The sequence below is a fragment of the Convolutriloba macropyga genome, chromosome 13 (genome assembly GCF_964194025.1).
Source record: "Convolutriloba macropyga chromosome 13, txConMacr16.3, whole genome shotgun sequence".
NCBI lineage: Eukaryota > Metazoa > Xenacoelomorpha > Acoela > Convolutidae > Convolutriloba > Convolutriloba macropyga.
The window spans coordinates 28,284,157-28,310,829 of record NC_134480.1 but is presented as its reverse complement, the minus strand read 5'-3'; the positions used below and the strand labels follow the sequence as shown (position 1 = coordinate 28,310,829).

Genomic DNA, 26,673 nt, shown 5'->3' with positions numbered 1-26,673 from the left:
CAAACCAATCAACTACTTTATCACCACAGTTACATTCATACTTATCTTCTAATATATCAGGATAGTCACTTTTTATATATAAACCACAAGCAATAGGTAAGTGTTTACCATCTTTTATTATACATTCAAAATCATAATACATAGCAAATGGTACTCTGTTTTTATAATGGAACTTATCAAACTTTAAGTAATCATCTTTATGGAATGTTCTTCTACCTATATGTTTCTGTGTATTACATAAATCCAAATGTTTATTTAATGCATCTTCTGTTCTAAATGATACACAACATTTTAGACATGGATAACATATATGTTTAGATGATTTTCTTAATAAGAATGATACATCTTTACATAGGAAGTAATGATTATCCCAGTATAATATATTACATCCTTTAGGATCATTATGATTAATTAATACAGGATTAATAGTTTTATTTTTATTTAGATTAAACACATTGAATAATATTTATTTACCTCTTGTATTTTCTTTAAGTGATAATAATCATATAGGGGTGTAACTCCTATTGGTAATTTTATCTCATTAATATATTCTGGTTTATTATAATTACTAACTCTACTGGGATTATGTGGCGCAGAATGTAGATAAGCAATTAGACACCATAGCAAACACTTATTATCAGTATTATGTATATTAAGTATATATCTAGATGTGAATGGTAACGCAGTATCACATCCACCACTAGGATAAAACCTATGTATATACATTGTCCTTTTAACAAATCGTTGCATACTCCATCCAGATTGATTCATTTCCTGTTCCTGCATTCTTGTCTCTAGTTCCCCATTCAATAAATCCAAGTCATGTGCACCATTATATTGCCTAGTCATTAACCTAATGGTGAATTCGTTTTATTCTAACTTATCATCTGTAGGTTTTGTATACTTAAATACATCAAAGGTGTTAAACTTAATATGGGGATGTATGTTATGCAATGATTCCAGTATATTCAAGAATATAGGATCTTCATAATTACTACTAGTTATTATTATTTGATTATGCTTCGTGTTATGATCTAATCCTAACTCACTAACTTTATCTCTCCACTTCTTATCAACAAGTTTTTTCTGTTTAACATGTTCTTTATGTTCTTCTGATTCATTGTGTTCATTTTTATTGCTATATCTATTATTACATACATTGCAATATCCTTCAGTTATATTCTTATCTATATCCTTATCCTTATCTTTCCCTCTACATTATCTAGATGCATCTTTGTTTTTAAATGTTGGTCAACACTATATTGACTCAGACTTGTCTTACATATCACACAATCAAACTTAATTCCATTCCTTACTATTTCCCCAGTAACCAATCTTACATTATTCCTATGTTTTAATGTTGTTACATGTTTATTATAAGCAGTATTATTATCAAGATACATATCACAACTATAACAAAACTTTATTCCTTATTCTGTATTGGTGTAACCACTTCGTATATACTGCTCATCCAATTTTTGTTCTATATCCTCATTAGTAACTTTTATTCCATCCTCATTAGCACTCTCAATAATTTTATTTCTATTATACATTCGCTCATTCTTTTTATGTTTAAGTGATTGAATGTGTCTGTTATAATTCTTTTTAGTAATCTCTTCATCACATTCTTCACATCTAATCCTATTTGTTTTAGGCTTTTGAACATAGACAAAATCATCAAATGAGTCTAAATCTGAGTCCTTATCTTTATCATAATCTACATCTTTATCAGAATCTACATCTTTATCTTTATCCTTATCCTTATCATAACCTAAATCCTTATTGGTGTAACCACTTCGTGGATCTAAATTTGGATAATATTTTGCTTCTGCCTTTCGCAATGACTCACGCATATCTTCTTCTCTTTGTTTTAATTTTGCATCGTGTTTCTCATATGTTTCTTTTATTTCTTCATTTATTTGATTAAACCTTCCGATTGATTCTAAAGATTTTTCTAATTCTATCTTTTGTCTTTCCTTATCAGTGAAACTGCTTCGCAGATTAGTGAAACTGCTTCGCGGAGCTACTGGTTTGATTTCTTTCCTTGGTTTGTTTTTATTCTTTAACATTTGTACCGCCATACTAGAAGCATTAGATAGGACCTGTCCATGGGATTGAGCTTGTCCATGAGATTGGACTTGTCCACTTCCAAATTGGACTTGTCCATGAGATTGAGCTTGCTCACTCGTGGAATGAATGTAATCGGTATAATCTTGTTTATTCATTTTTATATGCCAAATTTTGAAATAATATTATTTATATAGCTTTTCAATACTATAAAAATGATTAGTACCAAATGCGATAAATGTAAAAATAAAGCTTGGTGTTGGAGTTGTGATAAATGTCAAAGTAAACCATTCCAATGTTTCATATGTAATGAAATCATAACATATAGAGAAAAACATAATCATATGGTTGTTCATTTTAATAATCCCAATCAATATTTAGTATGCAGAATGTGTAAAGTAAATAAACACATCTCTCAGTATAGATTTAAACATTTCTATTGTTGGCTATGCATATATCGCCATAGATATAGGTTTCATCATACAAAAGAAGGATTCTTAGAACATGCAAAGAAATATAATATCAACGAAGTGGTTTCACCAATCAGCGAAGCTGGTTTCCAGATCCACAAAGTGGTTTCACCAATCAGCGAAGTTGGTTTCCAAATCTGCGAAGCAGTTTCACTGATCCACAAAGCTAGTTCCCAGATTGAAGTAAAGCAATAACTAATTATAATAAGTTTGTTAAAGAATTAACAATTAATGATGATAGAAAGTTTATTGAAGCCGCTATTAGATTATATAATGTTTGTGATAATTTTTTTTATAAAATGACTAAACTAGAAACACTTATAAAATTAAACAATCTAGAAAAACAAAACAGAAAAAATAGATTAGAAGATAAATTAAAACAACAAGAATATTATGGAGAAATAGAAGAGTTATTTGATCCTTTAACTAAAACTATCAGTGAAACTGCTTCGCAGATAAATGCAAACAATGAACAGAATCTAGCATTAAGTGAACAAACATTAAGAGCAATAGATTGGCAAAATCAAGAGTTAGATAAACAAACTAAGATGATCGAGCAAGCTGGTTCCCAGTTTAATGAAACTGCTTCGCAGATGGGTGAAACTGCTTCGCAGATTGGTGAAACGTTAAAGGGGACCATAAAGCAAACTCAAGATATAGCACCAGTTTATGTTGATACAAACACAACCAAACTTCTTCATGACATGGGGGCTCAAACTAATCCTCGATTAAAATTAGAACTCATAGATTTACCCACTAGATATAAAATGAATGGTGTTAATATAACTCTAGAGCAGGGTGCATTTTTAGTTAGGGATAATGTATATGAGTTTTCAGAAGGATTTACCGATTTTCTTACTAAATCAAATGTAACATATGATGATAATATTGAGGAAGATGAAAACAAAATTAAAAGGTTTTTATTTGATATTAGATATGATTTAGGAAAGGGGGATAAGAAAAGTGCTAGATATAGAACAATAAAACGTATAATGGGGGCAAAAGATGATGTATATGGTAGGGGATTAAATAGCAACCCAGACCCAAATAGTTTAATAGAAAGATTAGAATTATTAATACTAGAAACAAAAGCTGGTCATGATGGATTATATGATGAAATGCTAGATATATCTAAGCAACTATTTTCTATGAATATTATTAATCAAGAGCAACTAGATAATTTTGTTTTTAATTATGGTAAATGAATAATGATGGAAAAACAACAACAACAACTAGGTAAAGAAGTATTCAGTCCTCGAATAACAAAGTTTAGAAGAGAAAGAATAATACCACTATATAAAGATGAAACATGGTCAGCTGATTTAATTGATAAGTTATCTCTAAGTAAATACAATAATAATTGTAAGTTTATATTAACAGTTATAGATGTATTCACAAAATATGCATGGGCTATTCCATTAAAGAATAAATCTGGTTTATCTATAACTAATGGTTTTAAAACAATCCTATCAGAAGGACGAAAACCAGAAAAGTTATGGGTAGATAGAGGTAGTGAGTTTTACAATAAAACATTTAAATCTTTTCTTAAAGAATATGGAACCGGCAAAGCCGCTTCAGGGATAGAGCTATGTTCTTCTTATAGTGATTTAAAGGCTGTGTTTATAGAGAGATTCAATAGAACATTATTACATATAATAAATAAACCAATGTTCATCAATGGTGATGGTAATTGGGTAAATATATTAAATGATGCTGTTGTAACATATAACAATAACATTCACTCAACAATTAGTATGACACCAGTTGATGCTTCTAATCCTGATAAAGTTAAATACACTTTTAGTTTTAAGAATATTAAGGGTAAACCTGGCTACGCCCAATCTAAACTTAAATTTGGTGATTATGTTAGAAATGTAGATAAACGTAATATCTTCTCTAAAGGTTACACTTCTAATTGGAATAGAGAATTGTTTGAAGTTAATGAAGTTCTAAAAACACATCCACCAACATATAAAATAGAAGATATTAATGGTGAGATAATAGAAGGTAAATATTACGAACAGGAATTATTAAAATCTGAGTTTGATTTTGAATCTAATAATAAAGTTTTAGAATCATTAAATATATTTCTTAAAATAAATAATGACAAGAAACAGATTCAATCAGGCTGAACACCAATCAACATCAACAAACAACTTAACACTAAGTAAGGCTCGTGGGTTATTCCTAGAAGATAATGATAATATTGATATGAAGGATACCTATAAAATTACAAATGTACATCCTCCGATAGATGAAAAAGATTTTGTTAATAAAGAGTATTGTGACAATAACTTATTATCCTCTTCTAATAAAATAGACATTTTAAGTAAAAACATAACTGAACTAAGAAAAGGTGACTTTGATAAAGTTACAACTAAAACATTACAACTAAATGAAACACAAATTAATGAGTTTATTGAATCAACAAATGAAGTCAGAAATACTGTTAAGTTTTGTAATAAAGTTGCTGCTGATACTATATCTAAATATAATCAATTAAAACAAGAATTTGATAATAATAAGTTTAATCAGAATATCACTAACATACACTTAGATGAAATGTTTACTAACGGTCTGAGAGAAATGAAAGAATACAATAAATCTTTAGAGGTGTTATAGTACAATATATAATTGCTATACTTTTACAAAGTTAGTTACTTGATAATAAAGAGAAAGACAGACTTGAGATGCATTATAGTTTTAATCAAGAAGATATAATGAAAGAAATAGAAAGAATTTTTACTAATGAAAATAAGCAAAGCAATGACCAATCCAACAGGACCGAGTGAGAGATTACTATATCCAGATTTGTCATCAGTATCAGAAAGATTGATACGTGAAGCTGCTGCTGTCAATGAACAGCAGATAAACGAAAAGATTCAAGCTAATAATAAATTTAACAACAATATTAACATTATAAAAGATATTAGAAATTTTTATGAAACTGAAACTAATAACTATAATAAGAAGTTAAGTAGATATAAGAATTATATGAACGTAGCTGAGATAACAGAAATAGTATTATCATCTATAGCAACAACTACAACATCAACATCAGTTGCATTAACAGGTATAGGATTAGCTTATTCTATACCAACAGCTTTTGCTACAGCAACTGTTTGTGGTTCATTGTCAAAAACAATTAATACTAAAATTAGAAATAAAATTATAAAGTATTCACAAATGTATATTTTAAGTAAACAGTTTAGTGATAAGTTTAATAAACTATATACTGAATCAATGAATGATAATAAAATAGATAATGATGAGTATAATGAATTTGTTAAGTTATATGAGGATTATAAGAAGAATAAGAAAAACAAGCTGAGTATTTTTTTAGATTAAAGATATTAGTGCTTAGTAATAACAATGTTTCTAGTAATAATAATATTAGTATTCATATTTATCCGCGGAGCGGTTACACCGATCGATAAATATATAATCATAATCTTAGTTATAATCTTAATCATAAACATAATAAAATCATAATATAATCATAATCATAAACATAATATAATCATAATTATAATCAAATAATTATCTTTTCTTTGTACCTAAGTATAACCCTCTTCCTTTTTGTACTACTTTTATACCTTCACCAGTAGTTGCAAATTTAATTAAATCGTGTGTAGCCGCTAGAGCTGCTTTAGGGTTTCTACTTGCAGCTGCACTTCCTATTTTACTTGCTATTTCTAATGCTCTTACTGGATTGTTAGCTACTTTCTTTCCAAAGTTAACTGTAGCCCTACCAACACTTTTAAAGAAATCTTTAAGTCCTTCTGCTTCTATTGTTGCATAAGATACTGCCATTGATTTATTCCTTCTACATAAAACACAATTACCTTTTAACATTTTAGTACCTTTTGAAGTGATAGCTCCTCTTATATTAACAGTACCACTATAATCTCTACCTCCAACACAAAATGAATTAGTTTTGAACTTATTTAAAAGACTCATTTCTATATATAAAAAATAATGGAAGTTAAAAAGTATAATCCCTTTGTTGTTATTAAGCCTAAACCCAAGCCTAAGTCTAAGGTTAAGCCCAAGCCCAAGGTTAAGCTTGAAGCTATAGGCTTGGCTCTAGAGAATAGAAAGAAATTAGACATTATTTATGCTAAAGGTTTTGTTAATACTAATAAGAAATAGTTAGGTATTAACAAGAGTAACAATTAGAGCTGACTAGCTATCAATATAAGTATAAGTATGTGGTTATGTATAAGTATAAGTATATAATTATAATAATAACTATATTATACTATAGTTATAAATTATCGCTAGAGTTATATCTAAAATTATAATTATTGCTAGAGTTATATCTAAATTTATAATTATAATTAAGAACTAAATTATATCTATGACTTAAATTATATCTATGATATTATGTCTACCATCTTATTACCATCACTATTCACACTAATAACTTTTCTAGTTAATACTAATGCATGACATATAACATCTGCAACTGCAGCACTAAATTTAAAATTAAGTTGTATTGGTTGTGGACCTATATGATCCCTTTGATATCTAGTATCGAATACATATATTCTATAACTACTCTTGAATGTTCTATGATTTATATATGGTTTTCTATTATGTGGTAGCCCATTATAATCTTTATTAAAGCTAACAATCTCTTTAAAAACCCCATTATAATTATTGGTTCCATAATTAATGTTCATTCTATCCTCGGGATAAAACTCACTACCAATCTTACAATAACATTCAGTAACATTCATTATATGAAATGTACTTGCATCATGAGTTTGTTCATTAACATTATTATTTTCAAAACCAACTATTATATATTGTGGTCTTTCCATACCACTTTCCGTACCTAGATCAAACAAGAAGTTAGGAGCATTGGGTATATTCTTATAAAATGTCTTTCTTTCACGATAGCTAAAGTCTACATTATTCTTTTTACTTAAACCTGTTTGTACAATAATTCTATTATCATTACTAGGATCAATACTAGGTACACACCATGATATATCTCTAACTTTTATATTACCATCATTAGCAACTGCACCAGGATTAGCATTAACTCTATATAGAGCTCTATCATTATTATTTCTTTTTAATATTAGTTTAAATCCTAAACCATATATAATCTTTTCTAAATCATTTATGAAAACAAATAGATCACTCATCTTAATCATCATATATATATGACCTCGTTCTGCAGCAATATGGTCACCTTTAAGTTGACTATCTCTACTATTTATATTTCTAACAAAACCACTCTCATATTCATCATCAGTACTAGTTAATAACTTATACATCAATAGATTAGGATGACAATGATCTATATATTCAATAGTCCTACCACCACTAGTTTCAAGCTTAATTGAACTGAACAATGCCATCATACCATAATTAACTAATCTGATATTAGCATCATTAGCAAATACACCACCAGCATCATCTGATACAACAAACTCTATCTCTAGATATGATTGCTAGATTATTAGGTTTATATTTTATAATCTTACTTTTATGTATATCATTATTATAACCATAAGTTGTATCCAAATTAAAATCCATTTTATTAGATAAAAAATGACTGATTCACGAAGCGGTTTCGCTAATAATTTAATGTTTAGAGAACTACAAAATATACACGAAGCTTTAACTAAAACTAAAGAAGAGTATACACTCAGCTTTAGAATGATAAAGCCAACAGAAAAGTTTAACTTTAGTGAACCTATACTTAATACAACAAAATTAGGTTTAATTAGATTATCTGTTTATAATTCGGTGCTTAATGTGAATAGGAAAAACAATCAATTCTTATATGCTAGTACTGTTATAGAAGATGATGAAGCTTTACCTCGGGCTCTTAGCTCTGACCCTAACCTTAACCCTATCTCTACCTAAAGCCCAAACATTACATCTATACTTAATTATAATTATAAAGGAATCCCGTTGCTATATTCAACTATTACACCTGGAGCATATGAGTTAACTGACATAGCAGAATTAATAAAAGAAGAAACTGATGGTAATGTTATAATAGAACCTGATAAGAATACGATGAAATGTTTAATGGAAATAAAACAAGGAGCACTCAGCTTTGATATAGAAAACTCACTGGCCTCATTACTAGGATTTAGAAAAATAATTTATAAAAAAGGTAGATATAAATCTCAGAAAATTATTGATATTATGGGTTTTAGTACTATTAACATTCATTGTAATGTGATATCTGAAGCTAAAGATAATGGTAAAGATACAGATATACTATATACTTTTAATCTAACAGAACCACCAGGTTACTTGATAAATATTATACCAACTAATATCTTGTATCAAAATGTAACTAAAGATAGAATAGAATATGTGGAATTTCATATTAAAGATGAGCATGGAAGACCTATAGACTTTAATGGTGATGTATTAAGTTTTACTTTACATCTAGTTTAGTCTTTATCTTTATCTTAATCTTAATCTTTGACTTAACTTAAACTAAACTACAAAACTCTCCGATCGCAATTAATTCTTAGTTTACCATTAATTTTTTTATTTTTAGTTATATCAATGACAATATAATTATAAGGCTCTTTCCATACCTTATTACATATATTAGCAAAATCATTATAACTAAGTTCAACATTATTAAAGAAATCTTGATATATACATATGAGGACTTTACCTCTCTGTTCAAATAAAATAAATAGATTACAGTTCTCTCTTACACTCTGCCTATCCAGAGAGAACAGGTTTTGATTAAGATATATCATATTACAGTTATTATGTCTACCTCTACAAAAGTATTCATTAATAACTGGTTCTTTGGCTCTAACATCATCAAATATCATTAGTTTCTTTAAGTCTTTGGGTAGTTTATCAGGAGATGGTAAATCTTTTATATCTTTAATAAATTCAACATCTGCTTTTGGGTTTATTCTTTCTATACCATGGTACTGATCACCAGTAGGTCCAATGATGTATAGCTTATCAAAGTATATACTAGCTAGAATTAGTTTTTTCAATAAGAATGTCTTACCACATTCACTAGGACCAGATATTATACATCTAAAGTTATCTGGGAATGCGGCTTCAGTAATTATATCATCATCATTTAACCATAAATATAGATCATCATTTATGTTTACAGATATTTTATTAGTAGGACTATGGGACTTCGTCCATGTTTCACCATTACTAATGCTATAACTATTGCTATTCCTATTAGATTTACTCTTTTGATATTTTTATTCAATAGATATATAAAATTATCTCTGTCATTATCATTATTGTGGTGCGGGTGGCACCTTCCCTAGGGATTACCTGAAAATTAAACTGATAAAACTATAAAACTCTCATACAACTTTCATTCTAGTTCACTGTGTTTCATAAACTGTTCAGCTGTATTACGTAACCATTTTTGTTAGCTATTATTACTTGAACTACTTTAACTGGTTCCAACAGGTACCGTCTGACTGTCTACTGTAAATCGCGTCATTGTGTTAACTGAACTTATTCTGACATAGTTTGATATTGAAATCTAACCGAATCCCTCGGTAAGAAAGAGAAGAAATTAACGACTTGAACCCTGCGTTTTGAATTAGTCATAACATGGCGCAGCCATCAATGAAGTCACCGATTGGTGTACCCCTCTTTTGGGAAAGCGGGGCAAATCCGTCAAAGGAATGGCCAACGTGGTTTTCCACGTTTAAAATGGCCGTAATGGCCAAGGAAAATATGCATGTGGACCTACTTCTACGAATCAAACCCACAGCAAACGACTTATTTTATCCAATAATGCCGACCCTAGAAGAAAGAGTCGAAAACACAAGCGAGGAAGAAAATCGAAAGAGAGAAATAAGAAACGAACGCCGCAAGGTAGACTGGGAAAACGAGTGCAAACAAATACGGAGCAGAGGGCCGATGATAGACAAATATACGTGGGACGAAGCTGATTTGAAAGTGAAAAGTTTAACATACCTATCCCTGGGGAACGAAGCCACAAGAATATTCCACCAGCGAAACCCCCACACTGTCATCGACCGCTGCTCCACAAACGAACTCGTATACGAGTTAGGTATAACCTTTACTCGGCCTAGAAACCTAACCTTTGATAGGTTCCAGCTCATAACAGTGCAACAGAATCCAAACGAAACACTGGAAACTTTTTGGAGCAGACTACGCGAGCTGGGCTCAAAGGCAGCCCTGGGGAACGTAGAGGAAGACTTAATAAAGGATTTCTTTATCGCTAAGATGAACAATACGACAATCCAAATGGAACTTCTTTCCGAAGTGCGCACCGCTGCACAAGTACTTAACTTTGCCCTATCAAGAGAAAGAGGCCAAGAGAATCACAAAGAAATTCTCAGATCATCAGCTCCAAACTGGACCAACCAAGTAAACGCAATCTCAAACAAAAACACACGCCCGATGCAACGTCCCCAACAACAAAGCCCCCAACAACAAAACAAACCAAACGAGCAATGTTGGAGATGCGGGGGTATATTTATGGCAGGGCACATGAACCAGTGCACAGCCAAACAAGCTACCTGCAACATATGCAAGAAAACGGGACATTTCGCCAAGATGTGCAGGTCTAAGATACCCCCACTCCCAACCAGAAAACCCAATCAGAGATCTCAACAACAACGTCCCCAGGGACAAAACAATCAACTCAGAGTGAGACAGATACAGGAACAGTTAATCGAGGAGGAAGAAACCGAGCAAGAAGAAACAGAATCGGTTGACCCGGAGTCCGCACTATACATTAAAGAATTGTCAGAGGACTGGGCGGACATAAACCACATCGCACCAGAATCATTCTCGGAAGTAAAGAACATTCACCTCCAAGCAAACTCGACAAAAGAAGTCTGGGTGCAAACAACTACAAACAATCTAAAAGTACGATGGTTGGCGGATACAGGATCCCCAAGGAGCTTCATCACGGCGGAACAGGCAACCGAAATCATGAAATATAACCCCGGTGTAAAGCTACAACAATATTCCAGTCCAACAAAATATAAATGTTTCAACAACAACAACATAAAGATCGATGGAGAAATCAACATCACTCTGCAATCCGGCTCTTGGACAGCAAAGAACTGCAGAATCTTAGTGGTAGGACATAAGACTAACAACTTAATGGGCAGAGACGTTCTTCAGAAACTGGGAATTACACTCCAACAAAAACCCAACAATTCCCCAGGTAACAACATTTATACAATCTCTACTGTCCAAACAGAGAAAAATATAATCAAATGGATATACAAAAAATACCCACACTTATGTACCAGATTAGGAAAATCAAAAAACCACATAGCAAAATCGATATTCAAACAAAACCACAACCCCGTACAACAGAAAGGACGACGAGTTCCCCTCCACTTACTCGAAAAAGTAGAACGCGAATTAGACAAACTAATACAAGACAAACAAATCACTAAACTAGAAAAATGTCCCGACGATCTGTTCGTTAGCCCTGTAGTAATAACAGTAAAAAAGGACAAATCAGTCAAAATAGCACTTGACTCGAAAAAATTAAACAAAGCAATACACAAAAACAAATACCAAATGCAAAGCATTGACCATCTAGTAGACGCTGTAGCACTTTATATCACACAAAGGAAGAAATCCCCAGGGAATTTCTGGTTTTCAAAAATAGATCTCAAATATGCATACAGCCAAATCCCATTAGACAACTCCATAGCCAAACACTGTAATTTCAGCATCCTCGGGGGACAAGCAACTGGCACATATAGATTTCTAAATGGCTTCTATGGCCTAACCGATATGCCAGCAACATTTCAAAAAACAATAGATAAAACATTAGATGGAATAAACTCCAAATTTGCATTCCTTGATGACATACTAGTAATCACCAAGGGATCAATCCGAAAACACGAACTTGAATTAGCCATAAATTTGCAAAAATGCGAATTTGCCAAAAATGTAATAGAATGGCTAGGCTTCACAATAACTCCAAGTGGAATAACACCACTAATTACAAAAACGGAGGCAATCACAAAACTCGACAACCCTAAGACACTAAAACAACTACGGTCATTCCTAGGAAGCGTCCACCACCTCACAAAATTTATACCAAATCTCGCTAAACTCTCAGAACCCCTACGCCCTCTATTAAAGAAAAATACCGACGCCAAAAACAACAAACTAGATTGGAACGATGAACACAGTATTGCATTTAATAACATAAAAGCAAAAATACATCAAATAATCGAAAACAAACATTTCGATACCACCAAACAAACACGAGTCAAATGCGACCCAAGCGCAAAAGGACTAGGGGCATGCATCGAACAAAAACACGATAACGAATGGCATACCATTGCATTCGCCAGCCGATTCCTAAACAAACATGAATCTCGATATAGTACAAACGAACTAGAGTTACTAGCTGTAGTATGGTCTCTCGAACACTTTAAACACTATCTGTTCGGAACCGAATTTACTTTACAAACAGACCATAGAGCGCTGTTAACAGCCCTCAATGAGAACCGCGGAAATAAAACGTACCAAAGTAGATTATTACGTTGGGTGGATAGGCTACTCCCCTTCAATTTTAATCTTGAACATATCCCGGGGAAAAGCATGGGACTATTTGACGACTATTTGAGCAGACATCCAAAAAATAATCCACCTCCCCCATCATCAGACGACACACAGTATATAGTTAACTTAATAAATGACTTTAAATTCGTCCTCACACAAAACTCAATGAATTACAATTCGGCTAATTGCACAGACAATTACCAGACAAGACAAGCAACTAGGATCAATAGTAAGCACGCGCGTGAATATAAGAACGCTTTTTGCCTTAATCGTTCCAACTTTCAGCAGCTTATTTCGCCTCTTCTTAATTCAAACAATCCAAATACTTTCAATACTCTCAATTATACTCAAAAATTCAATTCAAACTTCGCCAAAAATCCCCAGGGATTAACCCACAAAATACCTCCCATCCATTTATCACATCCAAAAAATTTCAGTTGAAATTCCCCAGGGATACCAGACCGTCAACGTTACTACTAGAAACAAACCCCAAGTAAATACATTTGACCCAACAATCATCAAACGAAAACGAGCGCCAAACAAAACCAAAATGAACTCTAACAAAGTCACTATTGCCACACAAACTGATAACGAAAACAACAAGGGACGTGGACGATCAGTCATTATACCCGATCCCCAAAACCCAATTTACCCCCTATCTAATTGTACGGATATGCCCCAATACAGAAAAAACCTCAACCAAGTATTTGGGGAAGAATTTGTTGCGGAAGCAACCGCAAAAGACCGCCAAATGGCCCCGATAATTAAACTCATTAAGGATAAGGACTGGGACACTCTTAAAAGGGTGAGCCCATACTTCTATTCCCTGAAGAGAGATTTATCGATTACACCCTCCGGTTGTGTCTTATATGACAACAGACTTATGATTCCGTCATCACTTAAACAACTCGTGATTAACTCGCTCCACCAGACCCACCCGGGCCAAGCTGGGATGCTCCGACTTGCAGACTTAGTATGGTTCCCTTGGATACATAGGGAAGTAACGGCAAAAGCCCAGTCATGTGGGGACTGCATAAAAACAGGTAAAAATCTCAAACCTATAACCCCAAAAAATTCCCTAGGGATACTACCAAAACTAAGTGAGCCAAACGAAGAAGTACAATTAGATTTTGCGGGGCCAATTCCATTTAGAGAACATAAACAAAACTACTATATACTAGTTTCAGTAGATCGCTTAACAAGATACCCCCACGCAGAGGTATTTAAAGATTGCGACACACAAACAGCACTAAATTATTTAGAAGAATATTGTCGATTCCACGGCATACCACGCTCCATCAGATGCGACCAAGCCCAAGCATTTAAAGCAAGAGAATCTGAAATTTTCTGCAAAAACAAAAACATCAAGCTAATACTAGCCCCCGCGGGAGATCACAGGGCCACGGGAATGGTAGAAAGATTAATTCAAACAATAAAAAGGCGCATCGCCGTAATGGAACGTGACCCTCTATGGTCATCCGCCGACTTAGCAACAATAGTAGCTAAAATCATAGAATCGATAAGACTAATTCCGAACGCAACAACAAAAATAAAACCTTTTGTAGCCCACTTCGGCAGACCTCCAAATACAGAACTTTCTAACATAATTACAAAACCCTCAAACAAAAATCTGTCATATAAACAAATAAATAAATATGCTTCAGATCAAGCAACGCTACAACACCCAGCGCTCCCCAGGGAAATAATGTGGGACTGGGACCATGATAGCGAGCCCGAACTTGATATTCAATACAAGACGCGCTCACAACCACTCCCGGCCAACAGCGACACAGATGACTCAGAGAACGCGCCGCTGCTTAGCCACAAGCGCGTTCATGGTAAGATCATACCTGACAGATTAGAAATTACATTCGGCGATAAAACTTCCACCGTAATTTACAATAGAAAAAACATTGCAAGAAAAACACTGGCACGAAAAGTACCGGAGCCCCGGGGAACGCTAAAACCTCAATGGAATATCATCCCGGACGGTACCATTACTAACTACTCTCCTCACACAATAACATTAGATACTGATAATCGAAAAAATACTGTAATAAGGAGGAACGACCTAGCCATAGTAACCGAAACAAAACCCCGCGAACCCGAACCTGAGCCTAAACCTAGACTAATACATATGGTAGCATGTAAGACAGTTGGCGAATATAAACGCAATCAAGAAAAAATAAGAAAGTTTTGTTTAGAAGAAAAAACAGCCCTCGCCAAACAACAAGAGCTCATCGCGAAACAACAGCGAAAAGCCCCACTGCAACAAACTGCGACACAACAGAACCAACCGGGCCCCAGCCGCAGCGCAATAGACACCCAACCAATGGGACACGCAGACATAGTTGCCATGGCCAAGAGAAATCAACAGGCCCAAAAACGCCAACGAGCCACAAAGAAAGCCACGTCGAAGCCACCTCAGAAACAGCAACGCCAACAAGCACCAAGAAACAAATCGCCCTGGAATCCCCAAAGGCCACAATGGCTGAAAAATGCAAAAACAAGATTGACGAAACCATCACTTGCCTCCACGTTCGAATTAAAATCAAAAGCCGCCGCACTACAGCAATCCCGAGAAGCGAAGTCAAAACCAGAACGAAAACTACTGTACTCGAGCTCGTCAGAAAGCAAAAGCTTCATATCTGTCAACAAAAACAAACTCAAGTTCTCACCAACAGTCAAAATTCATAACATCCAGTCCGAGTCCCCAGGGACAAAGCACTTTGAAATCATCACATCATCCGACCCACAGGACTTTATGATGGAGTCAAACGACCCCACCAACCAACAACAAACCTCCAGTTCGTATTCTCCCCCATCACGAAAACTTCCCCAGGGCATCATGAAGTCCACTCCAAAATGGGACAAACTCGTCGAGAAAATATGGAGCCAACCCAACCACGAGAGTACTGGCCTGGAAATGAGCTCCACGGAGGACTTCCCAATCCAACCGCCTATCAAAAAAGTCGAAGTTGTATACCTGGACTCGACAACTTCCGAAATAGCAAACACGGCGGACACCACTATAATAACAATCAGCGAGGACAACTCTGAAAACATTATGGATGAACCGGCAACAGAACCGGCATCTGTAAACTATCATCCAAACGACCATCAGGTGCAAAATACAAACGACACGAACGATACAAACGATATCGCAACCACAACGCCCGCTAACGACGAGGAGCACAAGTCTCCATCTACGTCTCCCGCTAAGAGCTCTATCTCGAGCCTACACACAAGCGACTTCTTCAATCCAGAAGAATTTTGAGTACCCCAAAATTCTTGTCCACGGGGGTGTGTGGTGCGGGTGGCACCTTCCCTAGGGATTACCTGAAAATTAAACTGATAAAACTATAAAACTCTCATACAACTTTCATTCTAGTTCACTGTGTTTCATAAACTGTTCAGCTGTATTACGTAACCATTTTTGTTAGCTATTATTACTTGAACTACTTTAACTGGTACCAACAGGTACCGTCTGACCGTCTACTGTAAATCGCGTCATTGTGTTAACTGAACTTATTCTGACATAGTTTGATATTGAAATCTAACCGAATCCCTCGGTAAGAAAGAGAAGAAATTAACGACTTGAACCCTGCGTTTTGAATTAGTCATAACAATTATCCTGATCATTAACATTATCATTAACATTATCATTATCATTATCATCATCATTATTAGCAAAGCTACTTCGTAGATCTTTATCAATGATATTATCACTATCATTATCATTATCACTAACATTAACATTATCATTAACATTAACAATAGCATTAACATTATCATTAACATTATCCTTATCTTTATCACTACTCTACTACAACTTAAACAAAAACACTCATTATATATTCCTGGATATTTACATTGATTAACTAGAGTATTCAAAGCACTTTTAATTCTAAATCCTCTATCAATAAGATGGATCATATATAAACAATAAGCCCCACAATAAGATTCATTATATTGTTGTATTCTCTCATTAGAGCCTAGATCGACATATTCTTCTAGGAATAGTGGTGGGGTTTCTACACCAAAACTATCAAAGTAATATATTGGGCTTCGCCCATGCTTCGCCATTGGACCACCTTCTCTTCTTATAACTAAAACCCAATGTGTACCTTCAGTTGGATGTAGATTTACAATAATGTTAAAATTAGGTTCACTGATACTATCTGGAGTTTGATCTCTCATTACAATCTCAATTGGTGTTAGACTTATATCTTTACCTATATCTTTTATTCTGATATCACTCATAGCATTATTATCAATATTAAATTTATTATTGAATTCCTCAAAAGTTAGGATGAGCATTTTTATATAATAAATTTATTAAATCTAAGTCTAAATCTAAATCAAATCTATATTTATTATATAAAAATGGAAACAGGTGGTGCAGTTTTTATTTTTATTTTTATTATTATTGGAATTTGTTATATAATATATGATTCAAGACCAAGTAAATATACAAAACTAGAAGAAAGCTTTGGTGGATTTATGAATAGGAGTCTAGTTAGATTTGAATATGAAAAGTCACCACTACATACTATTGTTTATGGTGGAACTGGAACGGGTAAAACATATTTTATTAGACAATACTTAAAGTTATACTTAGACCATGATCAAGATCAAGTTCAAGATCAAGACCAAAACCAGGACCAAAACCAAAACCAAGCTAAAAATATAGTTATAGTTTGTAAAGATGACAGAGACTGGATAGATCCTGAGTCTAATAAGTCTTATACTGGGTTTAATAAATGTGATATAAATATGATCACAAAAAATAATATGCATAAATTTCAAAATTGTGTAATAGTACTTGATGATATGGGTGATAGGTTAAATAAGGATATAGGTTATTATTTTACTGAAGGTAGACATTATAATATTCAAATGATTGTAATGTGTCATAAACCAGCTCAAATAATTAATACAGCAAGAATGAGTTGTGATACTATTTATTTAACAACTTATAATGGACCTGACCTATTTAAAAACTTTAATGAGACATATAAATGTGAACATGACTTCAATAAAATAATTATTGAATTAAATAGTAACTATTATAATTGTACAGATGGAATGTCATATGAACTTCGTTATGGTATAATTAAATATAATAAAAAGGAAAATACTTTTATTTTTATTAGTAGTAATAGAACAATGATATATGATTCAAGAGTTGGTTTCCTTGTTTTAAAAGCTCTTAGTTTAAAGATGAATTAGAAAGGGAAGATATAAAAAAATTAATAGCATATATTAAACCACTCATGATAAATGCAACGGATAGAAATGTTATTAATCATGATAATTATCAGTTTTATTTTAATAGACTTCTTACTTTAAATAATATTAAAATTCAGAATGATGTTTTAACAAAAGAGATGATTAAGGGAAAGGGCATGAAAATTTTATCAAATGTTGGTGGAATTATATGCAAAGAGTTATTTATATTTAATTGTTTTTATCCTGATTCAATATCAAGAAATGCTGGAACTGTAGCAATGGGAGCAAGCACAATGTTGAGTAGAGTAAATACATTAGTTAATGTTGGATATGGAGAAGAGTTGGAAGGTGACACACGAAGTGGTTATACTGATCAGTGTAACTGTGACTTCATCAATGAAGAGATGGGAATTTTGAATAGAAAGGGAGGAAAGTTTTTAAACAAACTATATATAAATAATGAAGAATTTAGAGAAGAGATTATAAATTTTGTTAAAGATAAAAAAGAATTAGACCTTGATTTGATCTTAGATAAGAGATGTAAAACTAATACACTCAATACTTTAGGAAATAAATATTTAGCAGAGTGTATCACATCTAAAGATAAAACTAAAGATTTAATTGAAATCATGGCTAAATATTATCCTGTGAAGGATTAGGTAAATATTAAAGTTTACCCTATTATAAATGCTTTTACAGTGTTTAGAGTGTAACTGTAAATGTGGAATCATTACTGTTTTAAAATATCATTACGAATCATGTCATAAAGATAAAACTGATAAATGTATGTGTGGTAATATAATATTAAGTGGTATTTGTGCTAATGATTTTTCTCCATGGGGTTGTTCTTTAAAAAATGAATCTAGCTCTAATTCTAGTTCTAACCCTAGTTATAGTTCTAATTCTAATTCTAGTTCTAACCCTAGTTCTAGTTCTAAACCTAATTCTAACTCTAGTTCGAACCCTAGTTTTAGTTCTAATTCTAACCCCAATTCTAGTTCTGGTTCTGATTCTGGTTCTGGTTCTATCTATGACTATAACTCTAACTCAGATCCTAACCCCAACCCTAACCTTATCCCTAACCCCCAACCTTATCCCCAACCCTAACCTTATCCCTAACCTTAACCCCAGCTCAGAAGTATTAACTAGATGTTGTAATAAGTGTAATTATATAAAACAACTAAATAATTTTGATGGGGGTAAGTATACATGTAGAAGTTGTACTTCAGCTAAAGTTAATTGTCCATATTGTACTTCTGTTGTGAGATATGATAGGATACGGGCTCATGTAAAGAAACAACATCCAGATATAGAATTGACTAGAGGATTTAGTACAAATTTAACAGAAAGATCGGCGGAGCTGGTTCCCAGATCTGATATTACCCAAACTGGGGAAAGTTGTTCATGTAAATACTATAATTTTGTATCATTTCTTATTAATAATGGAATAAATATAGAAAAAATAAAAGAAAATATAAATTTGTTGAAAAGTATAGATAATTTGAAATAAAAAGTATAAAAAAATAAAAAAATATCAAAAAGAGGGATTCGCTCTTAAAGAGTGAAAAAGAGCGATCTCCCTACTCAGGAATCACCCCGAAAAGAGTGATTCGCTCTTAAAGAGTGAAATATAAATTTTGCTTTGATTTTTTTGTTTTATTTTTATTTTGGAAGATTATACTAATGCTATATATGAAGGTAAAACTAAATATGTAACTAATTATACTATTGATAGTAATAAACATCATTTAGAAACTAAAGAACAATATAAAATAGCTATTGATCCATTTGATGATAAAGGTATTAGAGATAGTAATGGCGAATTTAGGTTTTACCAGGGAATTTGCAAAACAAATTCGTTGAGCTGCTTCGCAGATAATTAATTTTTAAAAATGATAGCAAAAATTTAAAAAATTATAAAATTGTTAAGCTGGTTTTTTATTCATGTTTTTCGCAAGTTGGTTTTACGTGCTTTTTACACGGTCTCACTTGTTTTATACTAGTATCTGGGATACGTCCACTGGAGTCAGTGGGGATAGAACCCGAACTATCCGTCTGATAATGGTTAATTACCAGCTTAACTCTGTACTAGTGGCTTGCACTAAGTGAGACAAGAAATGATAGATTTAAAATATAAAAGAAGTGAATTAGAGTAATGTGTATATGGGTACCGTGTTGCGGCTCTATGTTGCGGAGGTCACCATATACACATTACTTATTATAGGTTGGATTTGGGTGTTATTTTTAGTATCGGATAGCAGACCATATTTTCTCAGAGTTCGAGGGCAAAGATGACAAAAACAAACAGACTACTGTCCCAAACTGGAGACCGAAAAGAGAACTGCAGCAAAAGTTAGTTCATCTCTTCCTAGTAGCCAGCATATTTTGGTAATTTATAGAAAATTTATTTTTGTGTCACTCAATATGTCAGCCTATTTTGAGAGTAAATTTTGGTGGAATTTCTTTTTGAGAACCTAAATTTTTCGTGATATCTCATTTGCTCTCATTCGGATTATTAATGAAAAGAAATGAATTGGTGTTTTGTTTTTCTAAAAGTCAAAGAAGACCATCGCTTTCAAAGAAAACCGAGTGTTTTAGCCCTCATCTACAACGGTGGTTAAACACAATCAGCCAACGTCAGACGAACTGCTCACAAACGAAGGGTCGTTTTTGAGCAGCTCGTCTGACGGTGGCTGATTGTGTTTAACCACCGTTGTAGATGAGGGCTAAAACACTCGGTCAAGTTAACAAGCGATTTTGATGGACAATACGAACTACAGCATCTTTCAAATTCAGAAGATCTTTTATGGGTGCAATCGTAGTTGATTAAAAATGTTGATTTTTCTTGGACCTCAATCAGACCACAATTGAACAGCGTTTTGGATGACATTTCTTCGTGCTTTAATAGCAAATGAAATTTGATGATCTTCTCTCTCATTGGTTGAGATTAAATAAAATCTTTACCCCTTCATTGGTCAAAAAGTGGCGCTAAGTTAAGTTTGCCCGAAGATTGTTTGGATGAATGTGGGTGGGTGTTTCAGTCCGCATAGAGACGTGATTCAGAAGTTGATCTTCTGGGATAAGCTGAAGAAGTACATCACAGTGAGCAAAGAGGGAGTGGTTGCTTTGTGGAATGATCACAACTGCGAACTAAATGCTGCCAAAAAGGTGAAGGTGACTTTTGCTAAATCGCATCGTATTAAATCGAGTTATACTTATTATCTTTCGCTATCATCTTAAGCATATGCTTAATAGTAATCATTCTGAAATCGTGCTAATATTTCCAAAAAACCTCCACTTATTGGAAATCATCTTTGTTTGCTATCAATTATAAAATTTAAATTGTCATAGTTTTGCGGTTGCCTTCATTTTAGAGCTAGTGTTTTGTCTTTTTGGAGATCAAATAAATTGAACGTGCTTTATGATTTTAAATGCACGATAGCGTAACTTTTAAATGGTTTAGAATTTAATAAATCCCAAAATTTGAAAATGGTACCAGTTGACCAACAGCAAGTCACCAATTCGACTAAGATAAAGTTAACCACGATTAATTAATTCAAATTAGTGCAAGTTTAAGTGGTTACTATAACATTGTTATGGATTCTTATCGTAGTTTTAACTATCTTTTTTGACCTGATGTGGTTGCTGTGAAAAGCGGTATTAAAATGAAACTACTAAATGAGCTGAATCTGCCCTATTTTCACTTAAAACAAATGTTAGAAGTGAACTGATGCTCTTGATATTGAAGTTTCTAGATTCTACAAACAGGAAGCTTAAATTGTATTTTTCCAGCTCGTGCCAGACAGTATCAAACAGAGAGACCTCTGGATTACAGACTGTGTTCTCATGTCTGGACTGGGAAAACTGGCCATGTCCAACACGTGCAAAGAGATATGTATGTATAGGAATTCAATGACAACTTACTTTAACTTTATTTCTACAGTATCTTCAATGAATTTTTCTTGTATGAAATTTTTAAAATAACCAAATTTCGGCAAATTTTGAGTATCTTGATTCTTTTCAACATATTACATTAAAATAATGAATTTCTTTGATGGAGATGGACAACATTTAATATGAATATGAATATAATCGGAAAGCGATTTATTTACATCTGTGTCAAAGGGGACGATCGGTAAACATTCGCATTTATTTACACTACAATTTTGAAGAAGAAATTAGAAAATAGCGTTCAATTGTTCGATCTGATAAAAAGGATATATTTGATCTTCCAGTGTAGTCGAAAGTTTCTCAGATCATTACATCTCATTTTATATCCTCACTCATGTTATTACCTCAACAATCAATTGTATTTTTAGGTATCTACGAGTTGAACACGAAGCTGGAGTTTCCCTGTGTGTACAGAATCCACAACTTCAAATACACTCCGTACAGTCTACACTTCTGGTATGTTGCAGTGCTAATCATGCTTATGGGATATGAGATTAAAGCAAATGAGTTTCGCCGAATGATATCAAGGGCTCTGATAATTTGTTCAGTTTACTCGTAATCAATGGAGATGCTCAATAATGAAACTTTATCATCACTACTGTATCGTTCGATAAAGGGTAACACGTGTGATGTTCTATAGAAGCAATTCTGATTATAAAAATATATTTCAACAAACTAATTTTAAAAAAAAGAAATCGTTTAACTGATTCTTTTGACGGCATCAACCGTGTACACTAGAGAAAAATGTTCAAACTTTATACAAGCGGGGAATCTGGTATGCCAATCAAATTCTAACACTTTTAACTGCCTCGAAATTTTCCCGTCTATTATTTATCTCGAATATTTTTTTCAACTTTGCTGTTCCTTTATAGGCAGAGTCCAGTCAACCCAAACGTGTCCATTCTGACAGTAGGAGACACGAAGGGCAAGATCTTCTGTATGAACTTTGAACAGTCCACTATAACCCTCTTCGACAGACCAGCCAAACCCGCTGGAGAGGAAAAAGGTCAGTGCTGATACTGTTTGCTCTTCGGTACTATTTTTTTTTATAATTTACAATTATCATAGCGTATTGTTGTCAGGATGCATTTCACAAGTAAAACTTTAACCAATTTTTGAACAATGTTTCTTTTAGCAGAGTCGGCTTTATATTTTTATATCTTCGATTATTGAATTTTTTCTTTTGGTTATTTTTTGTTTTCATACGCATGCTTGAAAAAATTGGTTCCTGTTTTTGCTATTGATATATGCCATATAAGATTGTGAAAATCAAAATCAATTTACAGAAGCCAACTCAATTAATCACAGAAGGAAAAATTATTTCATATTTCATCGTATTCAAAGTGCATTACTCATAGTTTTTTTGGTATAACTGAGCTCTAGAAATCTCTAATCATCCTACTGGAATATTCTAGAACAAACGTTGCAAGTGGACTTCCAAGAACTGGAGGCGGAAGATCCTCCCTTTGAGAAGGAGAGGGAGAACAGGACCTGCTGGTTGTCTTACCATCAGTGGCATCAACCGGAACACTGCAGGAGGTATCTTCAGGAAGAGTCACGCAGGATTAGCCAGAGGAATGCCAACAGCAAGAACGAAGCAATGATTAAAAGTATGAAATTGGAACCCTTATACCTAAATGAATACTTTTAATTAATATTTTGTTATGAATTGCTACCATTTGTCCCGAACTTCCAGAACAGTCTGAAATGTGAGGAATAATAAGAAAAAGGACAGCTGGGAACATTCTACTTTAGGCCTAATGCTGTTCCGCTGCAATAAAGCAGGAACCGCAATTATTAATTGTTAACTTCGATAATGGAGATTTGGGCTATTTTTTGCAGTTTGACTTTATTTCGGCAACTCTATCCATGTCTTATCAGTTTAAGTCAAATAAAACTTTACCGTAACAGTTTGTTGTCGAAACCCAGTCGTCGGCTCAAAGAAGGGGGTAGTAATTAAAAGGTCCAATTCAATCAAAGTGATGTGTTATCATCGGGGCTAGGGGGATAAGCAGACGCATAAATTAGAGGACAAGCTCATTGGGTGACAGATTACATCAGGACGTTGAAGTTACAAAAAGCTGAATCGTTTGATCTAAATAATGTAATTAGAAACTTCAATGTGGTTTTTGAATACTTATTTTTGCTTATTCCTCGGCTAAAAGGTTTGTTGGCTATTTTGTATGTCGGCTAATTGACCGGCACGGTTAGCATCGTTACGATCAGGTAAAAATTTAATGTTTATCATTGTTGGATGTGAATTATATGTTGTGGCGGGAGTCCACAATTCAATGTAATGCTGTTCACAGTTTGTTCAAGCAAGTTATACAATAATTTTTAACATGTGAAGAAATTTTGAAATTGCTGATCAAGTTTGATATTTTAGGGAGAGGTTCGTTCTTTATATACAAGATTCTCTAGTTTGTTTCTCTTGCGCGAATCTCTGTCGCCTGGCTTACTTTCAATGAATTCTATAGTTCTTGATTAGTGCTTCTATTAATGACTGTAAAACACCTGTGGCAACTGCTCACTAACTGGTGGCGATTTGAATCTATAGTTTCTGAAGCCATTGCCTTGAACATTGCACAGCACACGAACCCGTCATTTAATAGCTGCGATAGCTGAGAGGAAATATTATTGGTCTTCTCTTAGTTTTTTTTAGAATTCAAAGAAATGAATTAGGTTGGAGCGCCAGTCTTTTGGACGACTCGAAGAGTCTAATCCACAATTAAATTGAAGTTATGGAGCATTATTGGTGTCAAAAAATACCGCAATTATTTGCAAAATCAAATCGTTGGTGTCGAAGTCATTAAAGTCGGTAGCTAGGCTCTGTAACAGCCAGGAAACTGAAACTGCAAAAAGTTAGCATGAAATGGCAAAATAGAGTAACAGAAAATGATGCGGTCACAACAGAAACACGATCATCAGTTTTTGAAAATTGAAGTTCTCTAAGTAATCAGAATCAAAAGAAAGCTTTTCAGCAAAACTTACATTTAGATCAAATAAGTTGTTTTGATAAGGCTGTTAACAAAAGCATGAATTGGACATGTAACAAAAACGACAACATATAAGAGAACAATGGTCAAAGCCTCTCTAATTGTTCCGACCCTCTTGAGGAGGGGAGGAATTATATACTCAAATGGGTTTTTTGTTCAGTCAATTTTGACCGATCGATATATTCATCGTAGAGAGCTGTAATTGGTATCATTAAAAAGCCCGTCCAGCGTAGAATATGGAATTAATTAGAGTTTGTTGTGTTTCGTTTTCTAGAGCGAGATATTGTGGTTTAAATTTTTGTGAATATTAGACCGATTTGCGTTATTTTTATTCACATTTTCCATCATTTTTGCCTAAAGTTTTGTCAATTTTGCTAAAAATATGTAAAAACTCTCAACAATAGTACTGTTGATTTTTTTTAAGACAAAACGTTGTTATGACTATTTTGATTTAATTTCTCTGCTAAAATATTAGCTAAATATTTCAAAATTCAGCCTTTTTTCATCAAAAACTGCCCGAAATCAGCTTCTTTAGTCCACTTTGGTTAAATTTGCCGGAAGTACATACCCAAAAAACTAACACAACCTTTGTAAACTACAAATATAGCTGGTCCTACTTCGACTGCCATTGATAGTAGTCTGGAATTGAAATTGCCATTTTTTGCTAACTTTACTCTTTGATTATTAAAAATGCAGCATTTATTTTCGATCTTTTAATTCACAAATTATCTAGATCTATGACATTTGAAGCAATTGAGTGTTTTTAATGGACGAGCAGCAATAGCAAGTCTGGTTTTGGTCCAATCTTTGACTGTTACAATCCAGAAATAATTCGGATTGTAATCAGTCGGTCTTTTTTTAAAAAAAATTTTATAATATTTAATGAAAGAACAATTCAAATCAAAGCTCAATGTTGATAGGTTCAATTAGTTTCTTGAGCAGTTCCAAATTAATTTATCTGAAAGGATTTTTTGCTTGAAAGGATTATGGTCGTTTGGACTTTAAAAAATGTTTGATATTTAAATAAACAAAAAATAAACTAATTTTTTCTTAATTTGGACAACTTGTAACATAGTGTCAGAAAAGAAAGAATGATTTTTCTTCAACCTCTTTCTACTGAAGTGATTTTTTTTTGCTGTTTTTTGCGTTAAGTTATATTTTTCTGGCTTCGATACTACTAGATTTCACATTTTTTTTTTATTTCTAGGCATTGGCCCATTTTCAAGTTTTTTTCTCGTTTTTTTTTCACATTATCACACCTTTGACAGTTCACACATTACATTATTTCCTTCAAAAATCAGACACAATTGAACAAATAAAAGTCTTTAAAGGCATGAATTATGGTTTAAACGGCTTCGACACCCCTTTCACGAAGATATTAATTGAAATTTATATTTGTTTTTAACTGTCGTTTT

The 26,673-nt window shown here is 33.1% G+C and overlaps 1 protein-coding gene across 1 annotated transcript in view; it reads left to right on the top strand.

Annotated features, from left to right (window-relative positions):
* The window catches only part of LOC142351834 (cilia- and flagella-associated protein 337-like), a 68,275-nt gene that overhangs the window by 7,629 nt on the left and 33,973 nt on the right, over positions 1-26,673 (top strand). The window contains exons 5-10 of the mRNA XM_075404044.1: positions 20,560-20,663; positions 21,353-21,479; positions 22,104-22,206; positions 22,631-22,718; positions 23,135-23,268; positions 23,678-23,872. Coding sequence (XP_075260159.1) covers positions 20,560-20,663; positions 21,353-21,479; positions 22,104-22,206; positions 22,631-22,718; positions 23,135-23,268; positions 23,678-23,872 — 751 coding nt within the window. The remainder of the gene's footprint in view (positions 1-20,559; positions 20,664-21,352; positions 21,480-22,103; positions 22,207-22,630; positions 22,719-23,134; positions 23,269-23,677; positions 23,873-26,673) is intronic.